This window comes from Sycon ciliatum, chromosome 2 (genome assembly GCF_964019385.1).
Source record: "Sycon ciliatum chromosome 2, ocSycCili1.1, whole genome shotgun sequence".
Classification (NCBI taxonomy): Eukaryota; Metazoa; Porifera; class Calcarea; order Leucosolenida; family Sycettidae; genus Sycon; species Sycon ciliatum.
Window position 1 is genome coordinate 39396206 of NC_088644.1, and position 24407 is coordinate 39420612.

The following is a 24407-nucleotide window of genomic DNA, read 5'->3' on the forward strand; positions in this document are numbered from 1 at the left end:
TCCAGCCACAGCCATTTTACCTCATCTCACCCACTCAGTCCAGCCATTTTACCTCATTCTTGTACATGTGTTTAGGAATCTTTCACCACCAACCTCTTCTTCGGAGTAGACTGGCTTTCTAACATGAGCCCACTGCCGAGTGGAGGTCTACATACGAAATTAAGTTACTTGTCAATGAGCAATGAAATTTGGTAGAGTTTGCGTCCAATCTGCAGCAGTGCACAGCCCAGTGTTCACATGCAGGTCTGGGGCTGCCCAGTACAGAGCTCAGCACCGTGACCATGGTGACATGGACTGGCAAGATCGGATTTCATTGAGTTGCCCTGTTCAGTGTATGGACCTATGCAGGGAGTCGTATGGTACCGGTACATGTACGACTTCCTGGACCAATGGTACGAAGGTGGCATCTTGCCTATAGTAAGGATATCCTGGTCTCCGTGCGTCCGTGACCCGTCTTCCCCAAGGGTGTGGCCTCTTTGCTCAAAAAGTTCACTAGCAGTCTGTGGGGTGCCGAGTCGAATGGTTTTGGTCCTAGGATTCTGGAAGCTTAGATGGTCTCTTCGTCCTATTTCCAATCGAAATCACACACTTCCCCCGAAACTGTGTGAGTGCAACATACCGTTTTCCTGTTTGCACTCTGTCACATCAGAGCCATCATGTATGTGCCACACCTAACACCTTACTTCTACACAGTAAGTATCAGTATCACCTGGCGCCTTGCGTTTACACTATCAGTATCACCTGGTTGGTCTGTAAAGTGAGAGAAGCTCCGGTGGCGGTGATGGAAATACTGGGTCTAACCTTGGTTGGTTGGTCGGTTTCTATTTCACTTCGCACATTCAAACGGGATGACGACCCAATAAAATGACGGCGAAGGCTTAGCCTAGAAGTGGCTATGGAAGAACATAGTAAAAGCTATGGAAGAACATAGTAAGTGAGTAGTAAGGAACGAGCGGGTTCTGGGACAGGGGGCGCCCGGGTCCCAAAAAATGGGGTATTATTGAAAAATGGGGTACTAATAGTACCCCATTTTTGCGGTGAAAATTATTTTTGGCCCGGTTTTTTTGCGGATAAAAATATGTGCCAGGGGGTGCCCCTACCTCAAAAAAAAAGGGGGTATTATTGAAAATATGTATTGGGGTGTTATGCTCTACCCTAAACAATAAGGTAATATGGTGTCATGATTATGTAAGTATAAAAGGTGTGTTCTTGAATGATGATCCAGTCAGTTTCAAGTTGTTGTGGTGCAGTGAAAATGGATTCTGAATTTGAGATCCTGTATGCTTATGTACGTTCAAAGAAGCAATGTGCGCTGGAGGAAAAGAAGAAGAAGAAGAAGAAGGAGATAGAGGAAAGTGAAGAAGTGTGTTATCATCGTGAAGAACAAGTTGAGCATGCTGGTCATAGAGTTTGTTCTCAGTGTGCATTGGTAATGTCGGACATTTACATGCCCGAGGTAAAGTGGAGAGAGCGTTGTACTAGCATAAAGACCTACACGGATTCCGATCGCATTCAAGGTGTGAATCGTCATCTTGTTCATTTTCTCAACAAGATCGAGTTCACTTTACCGCATGCACAGTTTCACCCTGTTCAAGAGGCACTGCAAGCAATGAAGAAGTCCAGTAGCTATAAAAGCATGAACTATGCAATAGCATTATCGTGTATACTTCATGAGGATCATGATGCAGTGCGCACACTGCGTTCTTCTTTACCGCGCAGTAATGTATCATGGTTGAGAAGCAGCCGCATTACACAACCTCTTCCATCATGTTTTCCACTGATGTTTCTTCTACATCTCATGGAACACATCAAGGGTCCTCTGTCCGCTAGACAGCTGAACACTCTGAAAGTTAATTTGTCCTTGATGTCACCTGCAGACCTGTCCATGATGCATCTTCTAATAGATGCCTATTGTTGGCATGACTACAGTCTGGAATATTTAGTAGATCACGTGACCTCTATCCCACCTGATCTTGCCAACATACTCTATCAATTTACCAAGACTGCAGTACGTCATCAATGTTAGCAATGCGTTGGAGATTTACACTCTCGGGAACCTGTTCTGAGACATGGTCGAGACACGTTCAGTCATGACCGAGACATGTTCCGACAGGTCAAGTGCAAGTCGTGCTGTGATTGGTTAAATCTTATCATCCGCTCACCGTGTCCTCTGATTGGTTGATTCTTGAACAATTTCACCGTGTTCTCCAAGGTCGTCACCTCCCATAGGATGTTATTTCAAACTCGGCGGCGGTCAAAAGGGTATATATGTGCAAGCACAGTCCTCCATTCACTCACAACTGCCTTTGTTGTTTCGTTGCTCAAGCCTTCTCTCTCTCTCTCTCCCTCTGGATCTCTCTGGATCTCTCGTGACTGATATCATGATGGCCACTGATGCTGTTGTTGCTGGTGAAGATGTTGTGGACTGTTTGGGTATTGACCCGTTCGCTATCAAGACGATAAAGAAACCCGGTCTCTACAAGCGACGTGCTAGCCGTAATCCGAATCTGGAGCCTCTGCCTAAGATCAAGATGCCATCTCCTCGTCCTACCATACTACCAGGTGTCGCCACCATTATTACGGATGGGGCAGCAGAGTGTGTTCAAGCAATGTACAGCAAGACCGCCCACGACTATCATGTTGCTCCTGGCACCGATTTCTACTATACGCGCGGTGATTTACCGGGCATGCTTGTCAATGGCACGGTATGTGAAGGACACTTTGGTCAACTTAAGCTGTACGTCCAGGCTTCACAAGACGATCTCATTCAATTCTTCCTGAAGACCTCAACACCTTTGAGACGTGCCGTGAGATCTCCACATATCAACAGGATACGGAGTAACATCTTCCCTGCAATGTACCAAGGGAAGAGTGTGACTGCTTTGTATCTCAAGCCAACCAAGGGTGTGCCCAACTTCCCGATGAACGAAGAGTGTCAGCTCTATCTGCATCCTTCCACTATATCTTTCAACAGGGAGAAGTGCGAATTCAAGACATGGCTTTCGGCAATCCCCCTGATGTTTGTAGACTCACGGCTTTGTGAAAGGGATCACGACACCGTGCAAGACCTTCCCGAGACTGAATTGACTCGACTGGTGATTGCATTCCTCAAGAAGTGGAGCACTGCTGACAACGTGACTGCTGACATTGCGTTTGACACAACGGTGGCGGCGGCAGCGTCTCTCCCTGACACCCTACCGGACAATTCACTGGACTTGAATCTGCTAAATGCTTAGTCTATCTTACCACATTGATTGATCAGAAAGACTTTATATCCTAACCCTTTTTTTTTTTTTTTTTTTTCATGCTCTCTCACTCTCTCTCTCTCTCTCTCTCTCTCTCTCTCTTGCTAACATATCATCGCTTCATTAGATTACCACTAGCACACATGAGTATCATAATGATTTATTTGAGAAAGAAAATATTTCCTATCATAATTAGAACAGTGTGTGTGTGTGTGTGTGTGTGTGTGTGAAGATGGCGTACTGGGCTACGCATTTCCATAGGAGTGATGGGGAGGAGACTTCCCTCAAGCACATGCAAAGCATGCAGAATGATATTACCGAAATACAATCAGTTGTGGGGAACGATGACACCGAAAACACCTTGGTTTATGATGTGGAGAAACTGAAAGAGGTGAAAGCCGATGAGAGCAAAGTGGAAGATGTGGAAAACAGATCTACGCGCTACACAGATCAAGCCATAGCAGCTGATGAGCTGCACGTGAAAACAGATGGATCCGTGTCCATGGATGCTAACCTCGACATGAACGAGCATTCCATCTGTAATTTGGCGTACGATGATAGTTCTTTGACATGTGCTGTCCCTGCCGGTTGGGTCAAGAATGAAATCCAACAAGCATCATCGAGATTGCAAACTGGTATGGACACTGTGCGCAAGATGAAAGGACCTCGTGGTGATCGGGGATTGGGATGGCTTAGCGGAGGTGGCATGCCACTGAACTCTGTAGGGAGAAATGGTGACTTCTATCTCGATGCAACCACGCTCATCGTGTACAAGAAATTCAGCTCGAAATGGATGGCGTTTGGTCGGCTTCATGGATCAAGAGGTGAAGCTGGTCCACGTGGAGAACGTGGATTGATCGGTCCTGAAGGCGAGACTGGACCTAGAGGAGCTGATGGGCAAGGTGGTGAACGCGGTCAAAAAGGTGATCAAGGAATACCTGGTCCAGAAGGTCCCAGAGGTGAAGTTGGACCACGTGGAGAACGTGGATTGGTCGGGCCTGAAGGTGAGATTGGACCTAGAGGAGAAGATGGGCAAGACGGCCGACAAGGTGAACGTGGTGTGCAAGGTGATCAAGGAACCACAGGTACCATGGGTCCCCAAGGAACCATCGGTCCAACCGGTCCTCCAGGAAACAGAGGTCCCGTGGGTCTCCAAGGAATCATCGGCCCCATAGGTCCTCCAGGAACCAGAGGCCCCATGGGTCCGCAATCAAATCAGAACCTATCCGATCCGTTTCATCTACTACCTCTCATTCGGAGAAACGCCTACCTCTACATATACTCTCATCCTAGCAGATTTGAATCCGTCAACAGGGTGAGCAGAAACAGATACAGAGGGGGAAATATCGTTGACATGAAGGACAAGAGAATCAACGTGAACAGCATCGACATGTTCCGAGACGATCACTTCTACCTCAACATTACACAACCCAGCCAAGTTTCCATTAGAGAACGATTCGTCAATCTGTTTCACGACAACATGTCTTTTGCAATGTTCCAAGTAATTCAAGTGGACGCACCTGACCCTAGAAACATGTCATTGAAGGCATTCGATATCGATACTGTCGGAAATTTCAGCTTGGATAGTTTGTACGTGTTGTTCACTGCCACCCACATAAGTGGCAACTACTTCACGCGTCCCGGCCATTCATCATTCAACATACCCGTTTCGTCTTTAGCGAACCAATTATCGGCGGCTTTGGATAAACCTGTGTCGAGCATGACGGATCTCTTGGGTACAAAGTGTGTCATAAGTTACGCTCGGAATTCAGAAGGCCTATTCACTCTATACGTAAACTCCATTTTGATACATTCCAACTTAGACACTGTCCCATTTTCCAGGACCAATGGAATCGAAGATTGCAATTATAGCATTGGTGGTACTCAATTCTTCAACGGCACTTCATCAAAGTTGTTCTGTCATTTGCACTTTGCAGAGAGTTTATCTTCTCATACAATCCAGCGCATCCACACAGAACTCATGGCACACTACGATATATGAAAGTGCTACTTTGATTGTACATAATATATAGCACACATGCTACACTACATTCTTGAGATGAAAATGAAAAATAAAACCTATCTATAGTGAGTGTCATCACAACACCAGAATGTCTGTGATATTGACAGTGGCGAACAACACGTCGGGCGTGAGCAGGGGATTGCACAAACCGAACTTTACTCTAAATGTGAAGGAGCTCGATACGCGTGATAAAGTCCTGCATGTTGAATCGGCTCAGTTTGAAGTACACTTTGAGAACATAGACGAGGCAACGAACAAACTCTATGTGGTACATGGTGTAGAAGAAGAAGAAGAAGAGGATAGACTTTCCATCAAGACTGGAACATACAGCGATGTAGACGATTTGGCGTCTATTATCAATGCCACTCTGAAACGAGCAGGACACGGAGACATTGTGTTTTCCTACTCTCGTCACACCAGCCGCATAAGTGTCTCGGTACCCAGGAATAAACGGTGCTTGTTGAAGAAGGACTCACCCGCATTGGTGCTGGGTGTGGGCACTATTCTCAAGCCATACACGATCGAGGGATCTCACACGTTCCCGTTCGCTGTGGATCTGACGAAAGGCAGAAGACTTGTCCTGCTCTACACCGACCTCATTGGACCTGCTGTGGAGTACGAAGACAATACTGATTCGAGGGTGCTGAAGACTTTTCTTATTCAAACCCTCAACGGTTTGAATAACTACGTGTTCGGGAAAGAAGACAAACGACTGCTGCTTCCACACGAAAACGTGACTAGCATTTCGTTCTGGTTGAAATTCAACACCGGTGAACACATTACTTCCGGATATCCCGTCTACCTTGATCTTCGGATCACCAACACGACTTAGATGGATCTTCCAGATGTTCGTGTCCGTCACGTGCGTGACATGGTGGAGGATATAGCAAAACGAAAGAAATTGGAGAGCGAAAAGGTGCGTTGCCGGGAGAAGTACGTGATTTACAACACTGCAATCTTGTCCTTTCTCATACTCATTCAAACCATTCTCAATATCCTTCAAGGGAGTGGTGTTGTATCTGGAGAACATCGCATTCGAATCATCGCCATCAGTAGCACGATCATCGGTGTGATCATGGCATGCATTGGTAAACACGTTCTCGACACCAAACGTCAGCTTGTCAAGTGTATTGAACAACTGCAGCAGATGGAGAGAGCTGAAGACTCGTTCATGTTGGAATTGGGCATTACTCTTGAAGATGGGAAGCTCACTAACGAGGAGCATCAACGATTGATATCGATGATGAACGACTTTCGCAAGACACTGGATATTGGATCTTTGAAAAAAATTCACCCCTATTATAATGTGACTCGCAAGAATGGCACAGGAGATATACTCACCACAAGCTCCGGAGTCCTTCACGGGACTCCTGACCAACACGAAGATCGTTCAGAAGAACATCCTCGACAGGACGGAGAAGAAACTCTCGTTGCTTGAGGGTAGACGCGGAGTACGACTCTTTTCCACAGCAGATCGATCACCACCATCCCTGAACAATGAACTAGACATCTCGTCGCCGAATTTCATTGCTCTGGGGGAGAGCTATTTCATCGTGAAAATGCGCTATAGTGTCAAAAACAATCTCAATAACCAGCCTGGAGACTACACGCGATGGGTGTGCACCACGTCACCAGCCTTTTCGTGGTTCAAGAACATTCGAGTGGAGATCAACGGAACAGAGGTCACGCAATCGAGTAAAGTTGCCGACATGCAAATGGTTCAGCATATCCTCAGTCTAATGGAAAGCAGCAGCGAACGCCTTCAGTACGTGGACTCGGATCTCTACGGTCTACAGAAACTGGATCCGCAAAGAGCATTGAGAGGTGTGGATTTAACGCCCTATCAACTTGGTGTGAAGCGTAAGCATGGCTATGCCTTCGAAACAAACGCTGCAAACGCTAATGCAGCACAAGCACCGGATTTCGCCGCTAATTTCACACCCAAGCGTGCACCCACCGTCGAGCTTGTCACCAACGAAGGCTTCTCCAACACGGTTCAGAAAAATGCACTTCGTGCAGCTGTTGGACGGTTTCAGTACAAGCTGAGACCCTTCCTACCGTTTTTCAATCAGGACGATGCTTGGTTACCCCCGGGTACACAGGTGAAGCTTCGCTTTGATCTGCCACAATCCGAGCTTTCCAGATACATCATGCTTAGCGATCAAGGCGGTGGTGCCAACAGTGCTCTGAGCGTCGGTGATATTGAGATCGATCTACTTCAATTGGACTTTGTGTACACTACCTATCGCATGGAACCCAATCTCACCGATCGTGTACGCCTTCCCAAACAACTCTATTTCCACACGTGGTGCCCTCGTCTCATACAAAAGAGCATTTCAGATGATGCTGGTACACTGGAACTGCTTCACAATGCGGACATTCCACGCAGGATGATCCTGTTCTTCACAGATTTGACTCATGGTACACAGCCAGCATTGGCTGGAGGCCAAGCATCGCATTCTTCGAACAGACTGGCCATGATTCATGCAAATCTCAGTCAACTTCGTGTCACTGTCAACGACCAGACGCTCTTTGACAACCCGCTCAAGTTCCAGTGGGATGTGAGTCGTAATACTGAAGGGCAATACTTCTACGATTACAACAAATCCTCCTACCTGCGTGGCTACAATCTGGTTCAAGACTTTTTCGGCAAGACGTATGGAACGCAAATCCCCATCACCGCTGCAGATTACTGCAATCACTACTTTATGGTGCCTATCAACTTGAATCTGGATCGGACCACAGACAATCCAAGATCGAGAGGAAATCTGTCCATCGACTATCAATTTAGCGACGTGACAAACGCCCCCGTGAGGAGACCTAGCGAAAATGGCGCCTCGATCAAAGTCAACCTTCTCTGCATGGACAAGTACTTGTACACCATGAGCAAAGATGAAGGTATCAAAGCCGAAGTTGTATGAATTAATTCCGACCTAGTAGTAAAAGGGCATCATGGAAGGTGGTGACCTGGAGACCAGACATCGTGTCTACGGTGGTGATTTGAAAACATCGAGTCGACAACACGGTGGATTCTTCTGGAAAAAGAGCTTCTGGAAAAACCTAATCGGTGCTGGACCGGATGAGATGGAAAAGCAGATGGCGGAACCCACGACAAAACAAGATGCAATGCAACGCGGTGGACTTGGACCCCTGGCTGCCATGGCAGGAATGACACTTCTTCCCATGCTTTTGGGGAGAGGAGAGTCCGGAGACATTGTGGAAGCGCAAATGAAAACAGCTTACAACCCTGCCATGCACCGAGGAGGTCTAGCCATTCCACCAGGATTAGCCGCCAAGGCCATACCACTCCTGACGAACCTGGCTGCTCCCTTGGCCATGGGTACCATGGCATCACTGGGTGACAACGTAATGGATAAAATATTCGGCAGAGGAGTAAGGAAGGGAAGCTCAGCAGGTGCCATGAAGCGCACTAAAAGTCGTCGTCGTCGGCATGCACCGAAGAAGATTCGTCAACGAGCATCTCGAAAAACCAAGAAACCAGCTCGTCAAGTTCGCTCCAAAGGCCGCAGGGCACGAGGAATAAAGAAACAAGGAAGGGCCTTGTTCAAAAAACTAGGACATCGTGCCCTCGACGAAGCTTCATCGTTCCTGTCTGCACCTCGTAGATCCCTAACCCGTCCTGAAACTCCATTTGCTCAAAAAATTCGACAGAACATTAACAGTGCAGGACCGTCTTCTATGAGTTCCGCTCACATCGGTCCATCCTACAACATCTGATCATGGACTTTATCTCGCTCCTTGGACAGGAAATCGGGAGGAAGAAAAAGACTAGTCCCGTAAGGAACGACGATGTTCCGACCACGGCCACTGCTCGACACGGGCTGCACATTCCTGGTCTTCAGTTCGAGTCTAAGGATTGGTTCACGGAAATCATTCCTGCTCTGAAATCCTGGGGTCAAAACGTATTGTTTCTGGGACAGAGCAACATGGGTAAATCCTACTTTCTCATCAAGCTCCTGAAACGTGTGCAACCTGAGCGTATAGTTGTCATCTCCAACACGCCGGCCGATCAGTATCGTCTCCCAAGCCTCAAATCCTTCAAGCATTACAGCACCATGCCCGAGTGTATCGAAGACATGGATCTCCAGCCTAACACCTATGTGATCATTGATGACATCAGAGTGATGGGTTTGAAGCACGGCAGCCAAAGAGAGTGTCTCTACAAGTTCTTCACCATGTACAGTCATCATCATAAGTTGAACGTGTTCTTTCTCTCTCAGAGCTTTGATAACATTAAGGACATGAAGATCAATGCAAACTTTATGTATCTATTTCGCTTCACTGATAAAAGCAATATCAAGCGTTATCTCAATACTCTGTTTGGTGGTCTGTGCACGAAGTCATCCATTATCTTTAGATTGTATGAGAAGTTATTGGCGGTGTGTCGCAGACCTATCCTAACCATTGATTGCTCTTCTAATCAGTACTACACGTATTGTGAAGACACTGCATTAAAGGTGACTTTTGAATAAAAACCTCGTTGATGTGCGTGTTTAGCCGAAAAGTTAGCCGAAAAGTTAGCCGAAAAGTTAGCCGAAAAGTTAGCCGAAAAGTTAGCCGAAAGTTAGCCGAAACATTGAAAAAAATTCCAATAATGAATAAGAATGGAGCATCTTACGGTGAAATTCTCAAATGGGCTACCGAGCAGTATACAGAGGGTGGGGTCCAGAAAGGGATCCTTCTCGATACCCAAGCGTAAAAGGTTGCAAACCTTGCAGTTTATGTCGAAACATCCTCAACACATCCTCAAGAAGAGAGTAAATTCGTGGGAAGTTCTCGGTATACCACCACTCATGCGGCAAAAAGGAGGTAATAACTACAATACCTACTTGAAAAGCGTCAAGAAAGTTCTTTCTCAAGTGCCAGATCACAGTTTGAGCACCTCCACCCTGTTGGAACTGCAAGCTGACCCGCGAGTAAAGCGTCTATATGACACCCACTTCAAAAACAATCCCGATCACATCAGTTACCCGTCTGTGAGAAATGTGATTGCATCCAACATACTCAACTATGATTCCACTACCGATCAAGTTCGCGATTCCGTTGCAGATGTCAGGAAGAAGAGAAAGGCACCTTTAACATCAGTGCCTTTCAATCTATTACAAGACCACGAATTTGACCGATGGATCCTACAAATCCTGGACAGTTTCCTCCGACATACAAATATACCGGCAACCTTTTTGAAGAGCAACTATTTCACAAGCCGATCACAACTGCTGCAACTCTACGATGAAGATCGACTGAGGTTCAGGAGTCGGGTGGAAGCGGTTGCGGATGCCCTGAAGACGCAGACGATGAACGACTACACTACTCTGGTCAACGAGACGAATCGCATCTACATGTCCAGGTACCCGTTTGCAACCATAGCGGGTGCGGTGGGAATCCACAAACATGTCGATGGATTCCTTCGATCAGAACGAAAGATTCATGAACTAGCCACCCTAGTGCTAGCTGTACCAGGATCGCAGCTCAAGTTTCAAGATCTCAACGATATGACTTCTACGTATGGTAGAACAACTGAAGCAAAATTGATCCATCCCGAGCATTTCATGATCAGAGCACAAAAGGTAATGGTGGACGATGCATCATTCATTCAAGAGGTTCTGAAGGATAAAAGCAGGATCACTCGTATCATCAAGGATATCCTGAGTGGACGTTCAATGTGATCACGTGCGCGAAAATTTTCAGGCTATGATCAAGAATGGACTACTCTCTCAGCAGTGCCGACATCAAAGGAAGATTGAATGGTGTTGGAGGGTTCGTGGGGTGTACAAGTTACGACCTCTTACCACCCTTGAACAATGGAGACTTTTGTATCGTCAACACCGACAACGTTCTACCGGTGTACGATGCACCGGAAGGTGGACATCATTGGTTGACCGTGTGTCGCGAGCAAAACGTGATCCTGGTTTTTGACAGTTTCGGACGCAGTCTATACACTATGGAGCAAGATTACACTGAACCTGCACTGTGCGATTTCTTTAAAGAAGCCTATGCAGACTGTAAGATCATCACCAACACCCAAGCCGTTCAAGACAGAAGCACAGCAGTATGTGGATGGTATGCCATATTGATGGGAAAGCTATTTTCCAAATATGGTCTGGATGAAGCACTTCGAATTTTCCGAAGAGTCTTCGATGAGGATGAAAAGCTGGAAAACGATCAACTGGTTCTCAGTTTAGGTGCCTTGCGAGGTGGTGGAGCCTTGTGGGATACGAAAGTGCAAAAAGCACTTCATGATGGAAGACAGAAGAAGAAGTCGCAGTCCACACCATTCCACACGCAACTGGCTAACGAATTGCACAAACCCAGACGAGTGCATTTCAAAAGACGCAAGGTGAAGAGCAGGTCTGTGGATCACATCTGGAGTGCCGATCTAGTGGATATGCAACGGTTTGCCCGAAGCAACAAGAACTACAAATTCCTGCTGACCGTCATCGATCTGTACAGTCGCTATGCCTGGGCAGTACCCCTGAAAACCAAAACTGGCTCTGCTGTCAGGGATGCATTCGACCTGATCCTGAAAACATCGAATAGGGTACCACAAAAACTATGGGTAGACGAAGGCAAGGAGTTCTACAATGCAACAATGAAGCAATGGGTCAAGGATCACAACATCATCATGTACAGCACCCACAACGAAGGAAAAGCCGTGGTGGTGGAACGCTTCAATAGAACACTGAAAGGCAGAATGTGGCGCCATTTCACGGAGAAAGCTACGACACAGTATCTTGACGTCCTTCCTCAGCTTATGGCCAAGTACAACAGCTCGAAACATCGCAGTATCGGCATGAGTCCCACGAAAGCTTCTCTTGATGGAAAACCAAAAGATGCAGACGTACACTCGAAGCAATCACCAGCTAAATTCAAAGTGGGCGATGATGTGCGTTTGGCTGTGGCTAAACGTCATTTCGAGAAAGGGTACACGCCCAACTGGACAGAGGAAGTGTTCATGATAAACGATGTCCTACCCACTGTACCCCACACCTATCGTGTTCAAGACCTGATGGGAGAAGTCATTCAAGGACAGTTCTATGGAGCTGAGCTACAACATGCCAGACACACAGGATTGAGATTCGATAAGGTGTTGAAATACAACAAGAACAGTCGGCTCGTCAAATGGAAGGGTTATCAAGACGAAAAATTCCATACCTGGTTAACAAAGAAGGATGTGAATGATCTCAAAAAGTATTAGCATTTCATATGTACAATGTAGCTCATGCTTTGGATTAATGTGAATATTATGAATCGCATAGTATTTACAATGTATTTCATGAGAAGATATGACATATGCTCTAGTATGTGTGGAAATCCCTCAGTGCTTTGGAATATCCTTGTGTCCGAATGCCAGGGTGTTGATACCATCCTCCAGAATGTAGCGCTTACTGTCGAATCCACAGAGGGCAATCTTGTGTAGCTCCTCTCCGTGAATGCAATGTCGTCGACTTCGAAGAACATTCATTGTTCTCTTCAGCTGAGACTCCTCGACGAGACATGTTCGATAATCATCGACGGTTATGGTGTTTTTCAACACGCTTCTCTGCACACCTTTGGCACGCTTGCCATTGTCGTCGTTGTCTTCACAGCGGTATGCGTACATCTTGCTCCGCAAACCAATGAACTCCTTGATGGGTTTGCCACCTAGTTCGTCCTTGAACTTCCCTACCACTTTCTTGTTGACCGTGCTGTACAGGTGGTGGGATGGTGAATAGTTGGATGTGTCATAGGCTGTTATGTTGTTTGACATATCGATGTACAGATCATCCGTTTGAATATGTACGATCAGACTATCAGTATCAGTGTAGAGCAAACGTACATTTTGTCCATAGCGGGGTAGGAGAACTTCATAGTAAAAGGAATACATCAAGTGCTTCGACAGATCGAGGATGGCTGTACCCACATAAATGGGTTTATTGAGAGTCACCTTTGTCCTGGCAAACTCGATTGCTATCAGATCGTTCTCAAAGGCTACACTGCGGATGTACGAAGGTTTGTTGATGCTTTTCTGGAGACGTGGTTTTTCATCCTGTTCACGAATGAGCTTGATGTTTACTCTGTTTCGAACGTTTTCCATGGTCTTGCCATATACAGCATTGTTCATCAACTACGATAAACAGGCATACAAAGAAAAGACAAGAAAAACAACAATAAGAAAACTGTTATCTTCAGGTCATTCACACTTCCAGTACATACTAGATCCCACACTATCGCTAAATACACACACACACACATGATGTGGAGTACCCACCTTATAGAAGTCTTTCTCGAAATCAGAAGTTGATAGCTTTCTCAGGTCAGTATTAGTGTCGATGTATGGCTTCATCCATGGGTGTTGTGTGAAGGAGAGCACACGATGCACATCTGTAATCTCCACACCCAAGGACACATACTGCTGCAAGTTTCTGTAGTGCAGAACATAGTGCTCTTTCGGTAGTAGATTTGGCACCAGTTTCTTCGCTTCCAAACCGCTCACCTACAAGAGTACAGTATAGATATACACAAACCTTAGAAGATTAATACAAGCATATCCACCAGATAGACCATGACTTACCATTAGTTTCTCTGCCATGTGGGTCTGATATGGAGAAAGCATATCTCGTGTCACCTTCATCTTCTCAGGAGCCAACGGATAATCATTCATCATGTCATGCACACCATCTGGAATCCTTAAATCGCACTCCACCATGTATCCCGTCGAAGAGTCCATTGGATGATCGAGTACCGTCTCCAGAAGATCATCCGTCACTGCTTCAAAGCAGAAGTCCGACACGGGCAAGGGTTGAGACATGGCCCATCCATATAGATTGTTCGCATCTAAATATTGGATGAAGCTTGACGGCTCGTCTGGATTGTATTCCGATAGATATCTGTTGTTGGCGGTGGCGTGTCTAGCGGACACCATGCTTATGCCACCTCTTTTGCCATGCTCAATGAAGTTGAACATGTCAATGTCGGAAATGAGATGAAGGGACACCTTCGTCATTTTCAGCAGCGAATCCCAGGCAAATCCCGGTAAGGTGAGGTAATTAGCGGGATCCAATCCATAGGTTGCGTGAGCAGTTCTTCTGAAGTTTTCGAAAACGTCAGCCAACAGCAGCACATCAGTCTCCAGGTAGAGGTCGTGATAGTCTCCTAGATCTTCACAGTCAAACGCAGTCCATACTGTTTGCGCATAGGCATAGTCTTCATCACTGATACCCTAGGGAATAGAAAATGTACACCAAAAAGAAAAACAAATCAACGAACTTATTTTAGTAGTTCGCCCACACAATCAATTATTTAGTATGAAGCTGCAGGAAGCGTTCAAACACATTTTGGCTTATTTTAGTACTTCGAAGTAAGATGGTGAAAAAAGAAAGAGAGAAAGATCTACTATATCTGTCACACTACTCACCGTGTTCGTTAGCGTTGAGTGGAATGCATCCTTGGGTGGTAGACGCGTTTCTTCGAATTGGTCGTACGACCCCATATATTCATACGGGTAGACACCCTTTCGTGTCAACAGTTTGCGTTCATCCTCGTCTGGAAATCGTGCGGATAGAAGGGCGAATGCATCTGGTGGTGTAGCCGAAACCAACCGGTCTAGGGAGGTGTTCAAGAATGCCAGGCTGTCGATGAACTGGAACTGTCTCCATCCGAATGTGACATATTTTTCACTGTTGATGGGAATCACGTTGATAGCACCGAGACGCTTGGTCTGAGAAGAAGAAAGAAAAAGAGGAGACACAGTTTTAAGGTGCAGCTGTAAAGATGAATATCAATCATATAAACGTGAATATGAGTACCAACATAGTAATGATCTTCCTTCTTAGAAAAACATCATGATCCACGCACACGCACACACACACACACACACACACACATACACACCACGCATATGTAACGTACCCGTTCTTGTCCTTTCTCGTTCACATACGTAATCTCATCAGTGGACGTTCTCCCAATGGCAGATATGATGTGATGAGAATCGTATCCCTTCAAGTTATGAAAGATCACAGGAATCTTGATCTTGAATGGCTCAATCCGCATGTTCAGGTTACAATGGTTGTGTGCTGCACCACGGTAAGCACCGGTGATGTGACAGTGGTCACGTACACGATCGCTACCCAACGCTTCACCACAGATCCAACAGGAGACTACCGTTTCAAATTCACGTTGCTGACTTTCTGAAATGATCATTTGACCAGCATTACATGCAAGAAGCTCATCACGGATAATCTCCTCCTCTTGCTCAAGTGACAGCAGAAAACAGAACATAGAATCTTCTCCACGGTAGAAGAAACGGTTCGTGACGACGCCATCAGATCGTACTACAATGTACGAACAGGAACAGGCTACATGCTTGTTCTTTTGGAATGTCGAATGAACGATTTTCTTGACAGCGGACAGAGGTTCTATGAAGGCCTCACAATCGGCATAGATCACCTGCATTTGAGAGAGAGAGAGAGAGAGAGAGAAGTATGAATAGCAGCAGGGCCAACACCGAGTAAAACAGCAGAAAAGACAGATAGAGAATTAGGAATAGCTGCAGAGACAACACCGAGTAAAACAGCAGAAAGGTGAACAATCAGAGTCAAGAAACATGTGCAGGAAAGAAGAAAAACAAAAAAAACAAAAACAGACCACAGTGTGTTCACCTTGATTAAGTGTTCTACTTACAAATGGGGCTTGAAGCTGCTTGTTCACATTCCTGAACATCACTCTATCGCCAGCCTTTGGCATCTCCACCGTAGCTTCAGGATGTTCACTGCAGTACATCATATGATTATTCAATGCCTTCTCCGTGACGTGTGTTGAGAGACATCTGAAGCAGACGAAATGTGCTCGACGTGCTCCAGTAGCAACAAGACGACTGAATGACTTTATCCACACCCAGTGCTGCACCTCCACGTCATTGCGTTCGTCTTGGATGAGCAATACATTGATGGCGGACTGCGGTTGCTGAGAAATTCTTAACGGATATATGACTTTCTCTTCATATCCGAAGACGTTGATGTAAAGACCGTCGTTCAGTCTTTCGATGACTGGTATGTCTTCCAGTTTTGCTGGAAACTCGATGCCGCTCACATCCACAGTATCCGCATGTTCTGCGTACGACGATTGACGACATGGACGAGACTTGTCTGCCGAAAATTTAGCAGCCAGTATTGACCATCTAAAGTACGGATGACATAAGACATGGACAGAACATACAGTTCAATCCATACACCATAACACAACACTGAAACCCCACTGCTATACTTACAGTAAACACTTGTTGTCAGTGTTCTGCACGTTAACAATGGCCTTCTTCGACTTCAACTCCGGTGGCAAGGGGATGTACGAACTTCCTCCAAGTACACAATAGCGTGACATTTCGATGTGTAAACAGGAAATCCGTTCAACTACCCAACCTGATCCATGACGAACGAAATCATCAAGACGAGCGTTGATCTGAGCAATCATCGTACTGAGAAGGTCCCTCAGCTCCATGGTGTTGAGCACCAGCGTTGTACTCGATCGGAAGAAGAATGTGTTGGAAACCATTTGTCCTGTAGCAGGATTCAGCTTCTGCATCACCACCTGAACTACCAAAGAACACTTGTACTGACCCCATTGCTCAATATTCTCTTCAAGAAGCAGCTCCAGCGACGGTAGAACATGAGAGAAAAACTTTAGTACATCTGCAAACTCTTGATCAGGACAATAACTAAAGAATTGCAACAGATCAGATGATCTCACTACATCAAAAGACTGACGAGGTTTCTTCCGAAGGGGTTCCATCCTGAGCAGGGGTGGTGGCGGACAACCACACAATGGCTTGACAAGGTACCGAGGACCTATTTTTATAGGGTTTTCGTAATAGTTGAATTCGGAATAACTGGTTGTTTTTTCAATTAACCAATCCACTCATCTCCCGCTGGAAACAATTAACCACTTACCGCACTTCCCGCTGAAAACATGTGACCAATTAGCGCACTTCCCGCTGAAATCACGTTCATCCTTTTATCGCGCATTGACCCATGTTCCACACTTCACAGTGAAATCAGTGCTGCAATGATGTACTGTGACGTCAATGCATGGATGCCTGATCTGTGCATCTGAGGTCAAGATGAATCCGGTATTCCAGCAGCTAAAAGTTCGAGAAAGAATTGTTGTATGTCGAAAAGAATTATACGAGAGGAAAGCTAGAAAAATTCTACACCTCATGGACCTTTCGATTACGGACATAGATGGAAAACTAATTGACTTATGTCAATGGAAAGATTCCAAACCCGAACAAAAAAAGACACGGCATGTCGCGAGCAACGTTTTGGTTTTTGGCGCGCACCGTGTTCACCGTGTTCTCCAAGGTCGTCACCTTCCCGGAGGCGGGACCCGGCGGGACGGGACTTGGCGGGACCTATAAAACCTGATATAATTTCATTTTTGGTTCACAATTCATTTTTGAGTCCATTGGATGATCGAGTACCGTCTCCAGAATTTCTCTCTCTATCAGATCAAAGATGTCGGCCTGGTCAACCTCCGAACCATATGTTGAGAAGTGGTATTTATTTTCTTGTAGAAAGGATGAATTGACCGTGCGCTTACTGACAGATATTTGTACAGCGTATGAACTGAGGCCTCTTTTACTGCACCCGGATCGGGTAGACATGACTCCAATGGAGATTGCGGAGTATCTGTGTAGGGTGTCGTCGCGCGTTCTCGTGAGCGGTGACAAACTCCAACGTCTACCCAAGATAGTTGTAGACGGTGTTGCAGACTACGGAAGCCCATCAAGCCGGGATACAGGCAGACTGCTGCGCTGCTGGGACGACGGGCGCAGATCAATGTACAACGTGATGAAGGCTGCAGGTGTTCTGGATATTGTCGAAGAGACATTTCAAAATGGTGAGCAGATCGAAGCTCAGGAACTCATCCGTGTCATCAAGGATCTCAATGAGCGCAAGGTCTTTCGAAAAGACGGGGATACACAAGCGACGACGAAATCTGTCCGCCTCTCAGTCATGTCGACGAGGATAACCCGTGTTGTTGTGCGTGTCGGCACGATCGACATTGACGATGAAGGATATCCTGAGAAGATGCCGGAAGTCTCGTGTGATACTGTAGTAAGCCGGAAGCGCAAGGCCGATGATGACCTGGATGAATCAATTGTCACGATTCAGGCTTCGAACACATGGTCAAAAAAACGGAAAATGATCCGAAAAATTGAAATTACAAGTCAAAATACTGCAAAACTATGAGTTCTGATTAATATAAAATTGGAAAAAGTGAGATAACATTGACATTAGAAATAGTAATATTTTAGACAGCGGAATGCAATATTATGATGTAGGGCAGGACATAACACCCACCCCTAAAAATCAAAATTAATGATACATGCAGAATTCCAAATCATGACACCATATTACCTTATTGTTTAGGGTAGAGCATAACACCCCAATACATATTTTCAATAATACCCCCTTTTTTTTTGAGGTAGGGGCACCCCCTGGCACATATTTTTATCCGCAAAAAAACCGGGCCAAAAATAATTTTCACCGCAAAAATGGGGTACTATTAGTACCCCATTTTTCAATAATACCCCATTTTTTGGGACCCGGGCGCCCCCTGTCCCAGAACCCGCTCGTTCCTTACTACTTAAGTGAATAGGATACTAATAACTGCGAGTAAACGGGGGGGGGGGAGAGAGAGAGAGAGAATACGATGTATCTGTGATACTACGTGCGGGTTACTGAACTGCACGGGGAGGAAGAGCAGAGCGATCAGCAGCAACTCGAACTACTCCCTACAGGCGTATGGTACACATGCATGCTTAAACTCAGGTAGCCGGGTAATTGTGTGGACCTCACCAGGGAGAGCGTTCCACAGCAGAGCACCAGCAACAGAAAATCTCCGCTGACCGCGGCGGCTACGGTTTGCCTGGCTTAGTAGGCCATTTGACTGCTGATGGCGGGTAGGGGTGCCTTGTGCTGGGGTCAGAAGCTGGGCTGCTGCCTTAGTCTCTCACTTGGCGCCGCAGCCTGTCTCAGAGTCGCGCCGCAGTGTGCTTCGTCTAGAACTCGACAGAGTCGACACGCCAAGGAGCCCTCGATCTTTGATGGAAAGCCTTCTCAGTTCCGAGAGTGAGCCTTCTCCATGGAGCTAGCAATGAGATCGTTTGGAATTACGGCACCAGCAGCTATTTTAAAGGTGGAAATGCCAAGTAAATATTCAACTTGTGGCTGATAGCATCGCTCGATACCGGCATGCAGTTTTCGTCATGATAAGCCGAGCCTGGATCTTGCCGGACCAACCAGAATGGGGCTGCTACGGGGCCTGGTTCGGTATGCGGGAACGCAGAGGTTCGCTCACAGGTCGCCAAGCCGCCATTGGGCCTATGCAGATGGCAGGCCAGCCGCCGACTATGCCAGAGCACGGAAGCTTGCCCTCCTGCGTCGGACGGCTCCACGGCTTGCGAAGCTCACTCCTGAGGAGAGGGAGCGTCTAAGCTGGCAGGGTGGCTGCTTTGCTTACAGGAAGCTGCCTGTTTTGTTTTCCACTATAAAATAAAGTATACAACAAAGCTGGGACAAGTGGCAAAGGATTGTCGTCTAACCCAAACGCCGGTCACCAGTGCCAGCGGAAGAACAGGGTGTGTCACCGTGTTGACTGGTGATGGGGCAACTCGGGTGGACTCAACCCCTCGTCAATCCAAGTTGGCAACCGGTTCAACAGCCTGACGATAGAGGAGCCGACGCTTGAAGAGGACACCGTGGCAACGGATTCCAGCTATTAAAGGAAGAGTTAACGGTCGGCAGGCCTCAGTACTCTGGCTCTATGCACAATTTCGCATCGGACTCGTTCGTACGGAACCACAACATCCCGGCGGTGACCATTGCCGACATGATGTAAGACTACTAAGGGTCACTCTGGCTGATGGCTCCTCAACATCATCAAATCTGCACCGGACCAGGCATGTCGAGGTCGTCATGAAGGACCACATCAAAATCGTTGTTTCTCTTCCAAACCTCCCTCTTATGGAACTGCCTCCCACCAAGACTAACTGCAGAACCATCCATTATTGTTTTCAAGAATGAGCTTCGCAAACTCGCTTGCAAACATAGTGCTTCGCTCTCCGGTATGCCTACGCCATGTACATAACCCCCCCCCCCGTGTGCTCCCCAACGCATTCACGCTGCACAACTTTTCACTACTTTCACTTTAGCTCATACGTGTACATGTACATGTACATGTACATCCTTCAAAGCGGTGAACCCCTTGATAGGCGACAAGCCTCTGGGTCATCCTAATAAAGATATTATATTATATTATTAAAAGGACTTCAGTGACTCGCAGTCCTTCACCGTATCCCCATTGACCTGTTATGATGCAATACTTGGCAAGCCCTGGTTGGTGAGACGCAGCCCTGCAATAGACTTTCAAACCCAATGAAGTTTACTTTTTTTTTTAAGAAACTCTAGTCGCTAAGGTCCTCACCAGCCATCGGAGCCACCGTCCAGATAATCCATATCAGCTGCCGTCACCTATGGAAGCCATGATGATATCCGGCACTCAAGCCAGCCATGAATTGAGGAAAGGCGCTCAAGGAACTTGGCTTGGGTCACCGCTGCAGAGGAAGATGTCGGCAAACCGCCCACGGCTGATTTGCAACCAGATCATCAAAGGCAGCTGAGCGAATTGCTAGGCCAGTATTCGAATGTCTTCCCAGATGATCTTCCAACTGACCTGCCGCCACTGAGGAACATCGACCAGGAGATCCTGACGGAGGAAAAGCTACCCTACCATCTCGAGCAGCTTATAGCCTTCCCAAGCCAGAGATGGAGGCCAGATTATGGAGCTTCTGCGGACTTTGTTGAACCCAGTAAGTCTCTTTATGTTGCTCCGGTGTTCTTTGTAAAACATCTGACAGTTCGTTATGGCTGAGTTAGTTGTGATTGGAGGAATTTGAACAAGATTATACAGTTATAATTGAAGGCATGTGTGACTTATTCCATGCCGTTCAGGATAGAATGATAATTTCACCAAGCTCGACTTGTGTGCGGGATACAGTCAAAATACTAGCAGAATCCGTCAAGAAGATGTACCAAAGACGGCTATAAAGACGACTATAAACACCCCACTTGGCAGCCTACGGTTGTTTACCTCAAAACCGAGCTGAATCTCACAAAAAGGGAAGCAAGATGGGCTGAATTCCTTGCGGACTACGATTACGTAGTGAAGTGAAAGCCTGCCAAGCATAATACTAGTATTGCTGATGTACTCTCCCAAGGTCCTGACCTGCTGTAGTAGAACTGTAGTGAGTGATTGATCAAGTTGTCCACTGATCCTACCAGAACTGCATCAATTTTTAATGCAATAGAATGTGCACTGGAACCCAATGCCGGAGAGGGTAGCCAAAACGATTTCCGAGACTCATACCGACATGATGAGCAGCCGCGGCTAGCCGCGTACCCAATAATTCAGAGATACTAAAGAGGTTTGTCAAATCCTGTGGCATTTGTCAGTATTGCAATGGTGGACAGCCTTGGTATGGATGGCTTCAATCCCTCCCAGTATACCAAATACCGTATTTTCGGAAATTATCGCCAGTCTTTTCTTACCGCATGTCTGAAATATTAGTGAGCGCCGCACCATTTCAGGGCTTTTGCATGCCTGTGTTTTCAAAGTGGGTGAAATTGTAGGCTTCCCAAACTGCTAAGCAACATGGCCGGTATTGCTGACAATACGGTGAACCTTGGAAGGACATTTCAATGGATTTCATTGTTGGGTTGCCTGAGACAGTGAGACCCCTAGACCGGCTAACTAAAGCTGCTCACTTTAGTCCCCACTACTTCTAACGTTGACACCAAAGGCTCACAAGGGTTCACAAGGGTTCAGCTGATCTCTACACAAGATGTACATGTACTCCATTTTCATCTCACTTATGGATCTCACTCCCGATCGAGCATGGTCCCCTAGTGGTGCATACACCAGTCACCGTACCAGTAGTCTCTTCCTAAGCCTAGGGCTAAGGGTAACCACGTTTCCTCTTGGTCTCTTTCCTTAGGGTCGTCCCTTCCCTAAGCCAAGGTTGGCCTCTCTTCCTGAAGGCAAGTCAAACCTAACTAAAGGAGAGGCCAGATGGGTGGGCAAGCCTTTTTTTTTTTTAGGAAGGATGAATGGCTAACAGTGAAATATCAACAAGAACGCAGACATACAAAGCAGCAACAGGCGATTCAGAGCACTAGTATTGTAACATAATCTTTAATTTTGGTGAAAAACTAGATTTCTCGTTGGCACGGAAACCGCAAAAATTCCAGACATGGTGAGTGACACATAAAACATACAAGAAGCTGGCATGAACCTAAACAGTAGTAAGAAATCAATGGTGTCTAATTATACACGGCTAAGAACACAACACACTCAGTAACGACTAAACCAAGCGCCAGCGGGATCCAAAGGACTGCGCTCACACGGCTAGCTCTGCAGGTCTACCGTGGAAGTGGCATACAGGTTAAAACGCGACGCGCTATCGGTCGCCAATCAGTATCAATTTAAAAATGGCAGAATCTGTAAAATCCGAATATGAAGATTTGTAGCAGCAGCCAAAGAAGCAGCTTCTCCTCAACAGTAATAATTTGCTTTTTTGTGAATGTTGCTCTCCATATTAGGTTAGATGTCATGATTATTATTAGGTCGGCCTCTCTTTCTCACACACGCACTGTCTCTCTGTCTCTGTGCTAGCTAGATAGATACACGGCAGAAATACAAATACTCGTGAGTGAACAGTTCAAAAGTAAATTATGAAATAACAGTCAACCGGAAGGATGTCTGTTTGGTTGTATAGCGGAGCGGTGTAACGTCTCATCTAGTCGGAACCCAATCAAGGCAACTGCAACAGAATATAGACAGCACAAACAAAGACACAGACAACAGTTAAATTAATGTCTTACAAAGCTATGTTGTCCTTGACTTGCCAATCATCTAAATTGTCATACCACAACCATTCAATGCGGTGAACCCCTCGATAGGCGATTATTGCCTTTGGGTCATCCTAATAAAGTTATTATTATTACTTCCTTCCGCCCAAGCAAAATTTTCGCTTATCTTTACACTTTTTACTGGTACATTCCAGGTTCTCAGAACGGCTCCTGACGACTCAGAATGAGGTGAGGAGTCGTTGAACATCAAGAGAAACTCTCCAAGTCGAAAAATCTAGAAGTCATTCTTCGTCAACAGCCGACGCAGTACTTGTTGTCGGGTAGTACTTCGCACTTCCCAGAAGCGCAAATACTTCGTATCGACACTTTTCCAAGCGCTTCACCTCTACTCCTTCATGAGTACTCCTTCTCTAGCCTAGTCTAGGTGTTTCCTTTACTCTTTGCCGACTTCGCCGACTTGTTTGGAACTGGTACGCCTGAACCAGCAGATTTGTGCGATGGTGAAGTGCACAAGATGCAAAAATTGCTGTCAGACACCTGTCAGTGGGCTGAAGGAGATAAGCGAAAATTTTACCTGGGCAAAGGAAGTATTAAAATACTCTCTCTACTACTGTGAATCAAGAATATTTCGTATGCTTAAAAAAATCGCATACCGTATTTTCTCAAATAAGAGCCTGGGGCTCTTATTATTTCAGCGATAGCTCTCTACTACTTTGTCTGACTCATTAAAATGTGCGTTTCGCTTCGAACGTCAACCAAACAAATTCAAATAATCTCAGGACGGAAGAAACTTTCCAGCTACCTAACACAATCCTTCAGTTGTCAATTTGTGATGTTGAAGAAGAAATGGCTCCAACCCCAAAGGAGGCAGCGGCTCAGGATCCTAGTCGACTCGAGCATTTTGCGTCCAAATTTTGTCGTCAGAGGACTCCTGTTGCTTCTCGCGCAACACAGAGAAGGCCTGGTGCTGAAATCAACACCCCATTGCGATGGGGGATTGTCACGGAGTACCAGAAACTCCTCGGCGATCGTTCTCGAGTGCCTCCTGGCGGATTGAAATCGCTGCAATCGCTGCTTCCTTGGCAGAATTTCAGCAAACGCGTCATCCAAACTCGTGCAGAAAGCACCATAATCGCTCCGTCCAGTTTGCTGATCTCCCTCGCAGTCGTTCATGATGTGGCGGCCGACGAATCAAGATCACAGAAGAGATCGTCG

General features: G+C 46.3%; 3 protein-coding genes across 3 annotated transcripts in view; 1 reads left to right on the plus strand and 2 right to left on the minus strand.

Annotated features, from left to right (window-relative positions):
- The first annotated feature begins 2687 nt into the window (after positions 1 to 2687).
- On the plus strand, positions 2688 to 5576 carry LOC135810576 (uncharacterized). The gene is made up of 2 exons (XM_065324068.1): positions 2688 to 2934; positions 4331 to 5576. The coding sequence occupies exons 1-2, from the start codon at positions 2688 to 2690 to the stop codon at positions 5245 to 5247; spliced, it is 1164 nt and encodes a 387-aa protein (XP_065180140.1). The 3' UTR covers positions 5248 to 5576.
- A 7028-nt stretch (positions 5577 to 12604) lies between these two features.
- LOC135810577 (uncharacterized) lies at positions 12605 to 15634 on the minus strand. Its single transcript, XM_065324069.1, has 5 exons — positions 15178 to 15634; positions 14684 to 14986; positions 13841 to 14488; positions 13538 to 13762; positions 12605 to 13393 (listed from the first exon to the last, which is right to left on the minus strand). The coding sequence occupies exons 1-5, from the start codon at positions 15544 to 15546 to the stop codon at positions 12605 to 12607; spliced, it is 2334 nt and encodes a 777-aa protein (XP_065180141.1). The 5' UTR covers positions 15547 to 15634.
- A 6759-nt stretch (positions 15635 to 22393) lies between these two features.
- LOC135810043 (patatin-like phospholipase domain-containing protein 7) overlaps positions 22394 to 24407 on the minus strand; it is a 40704-nt gene continuing 38690 nt past the window's right edge. The window contains exon 43 of the mRNA XM_065323509.1: positions 22394 to 23143. Coding sequence (XP_065179581.1) covers positions 23135 to 23143 — 9 coding nt within the window. The 3' untranslated portion in view covers positions 22394 to 23134. The remainder of the gene's footprint in view (positions 23144 to 24407) is intronic.

What these genes read in the sequence shown, in the direction of transcription:
- LOC135810576 (XM_065324068.1), top strand. Translation starts at nt 2,688, where the DNA reads ATGCTTGTCAATGGCACGGTATGTGAAGGACACTTTGGTCAACTTAAG. An exon ending in CTTCCCGATGAACGAAGAGT is followed by an intron (nt 2,935 to 4,330) that starts GTCAGCTCTATC and finishes AAGGAACCACAG; the next exon opens with GTACCATGGGTCCCCAAGGA.
- LOC135810577 (XM_065324069.1), bottom strand. Translation starts at nt 15,546, where the DNA reads ATGTTCTGTTTTCTGCTGTCACTTGAGCAAGAGGAGGAGATTATCCGT. An exon ending in ACGAGAAAGGACAAGAACGG is followed by an intron (nt 14,987 to 15,177) that starts GTACGTTACATA and finishes TCTTCTTCTCAG; the next exon opens with ACCAAGCGTCTCGGTGCTAT. An exon ending in ACTCAACGCTAACGAACACG is followed by an intron (nt 14,489 to 14,683) that starts GTGAGTAGTGTG and finishes TCTATTCCCTAG; the next exon opens with GGTATCAGTGATGAAGACTA.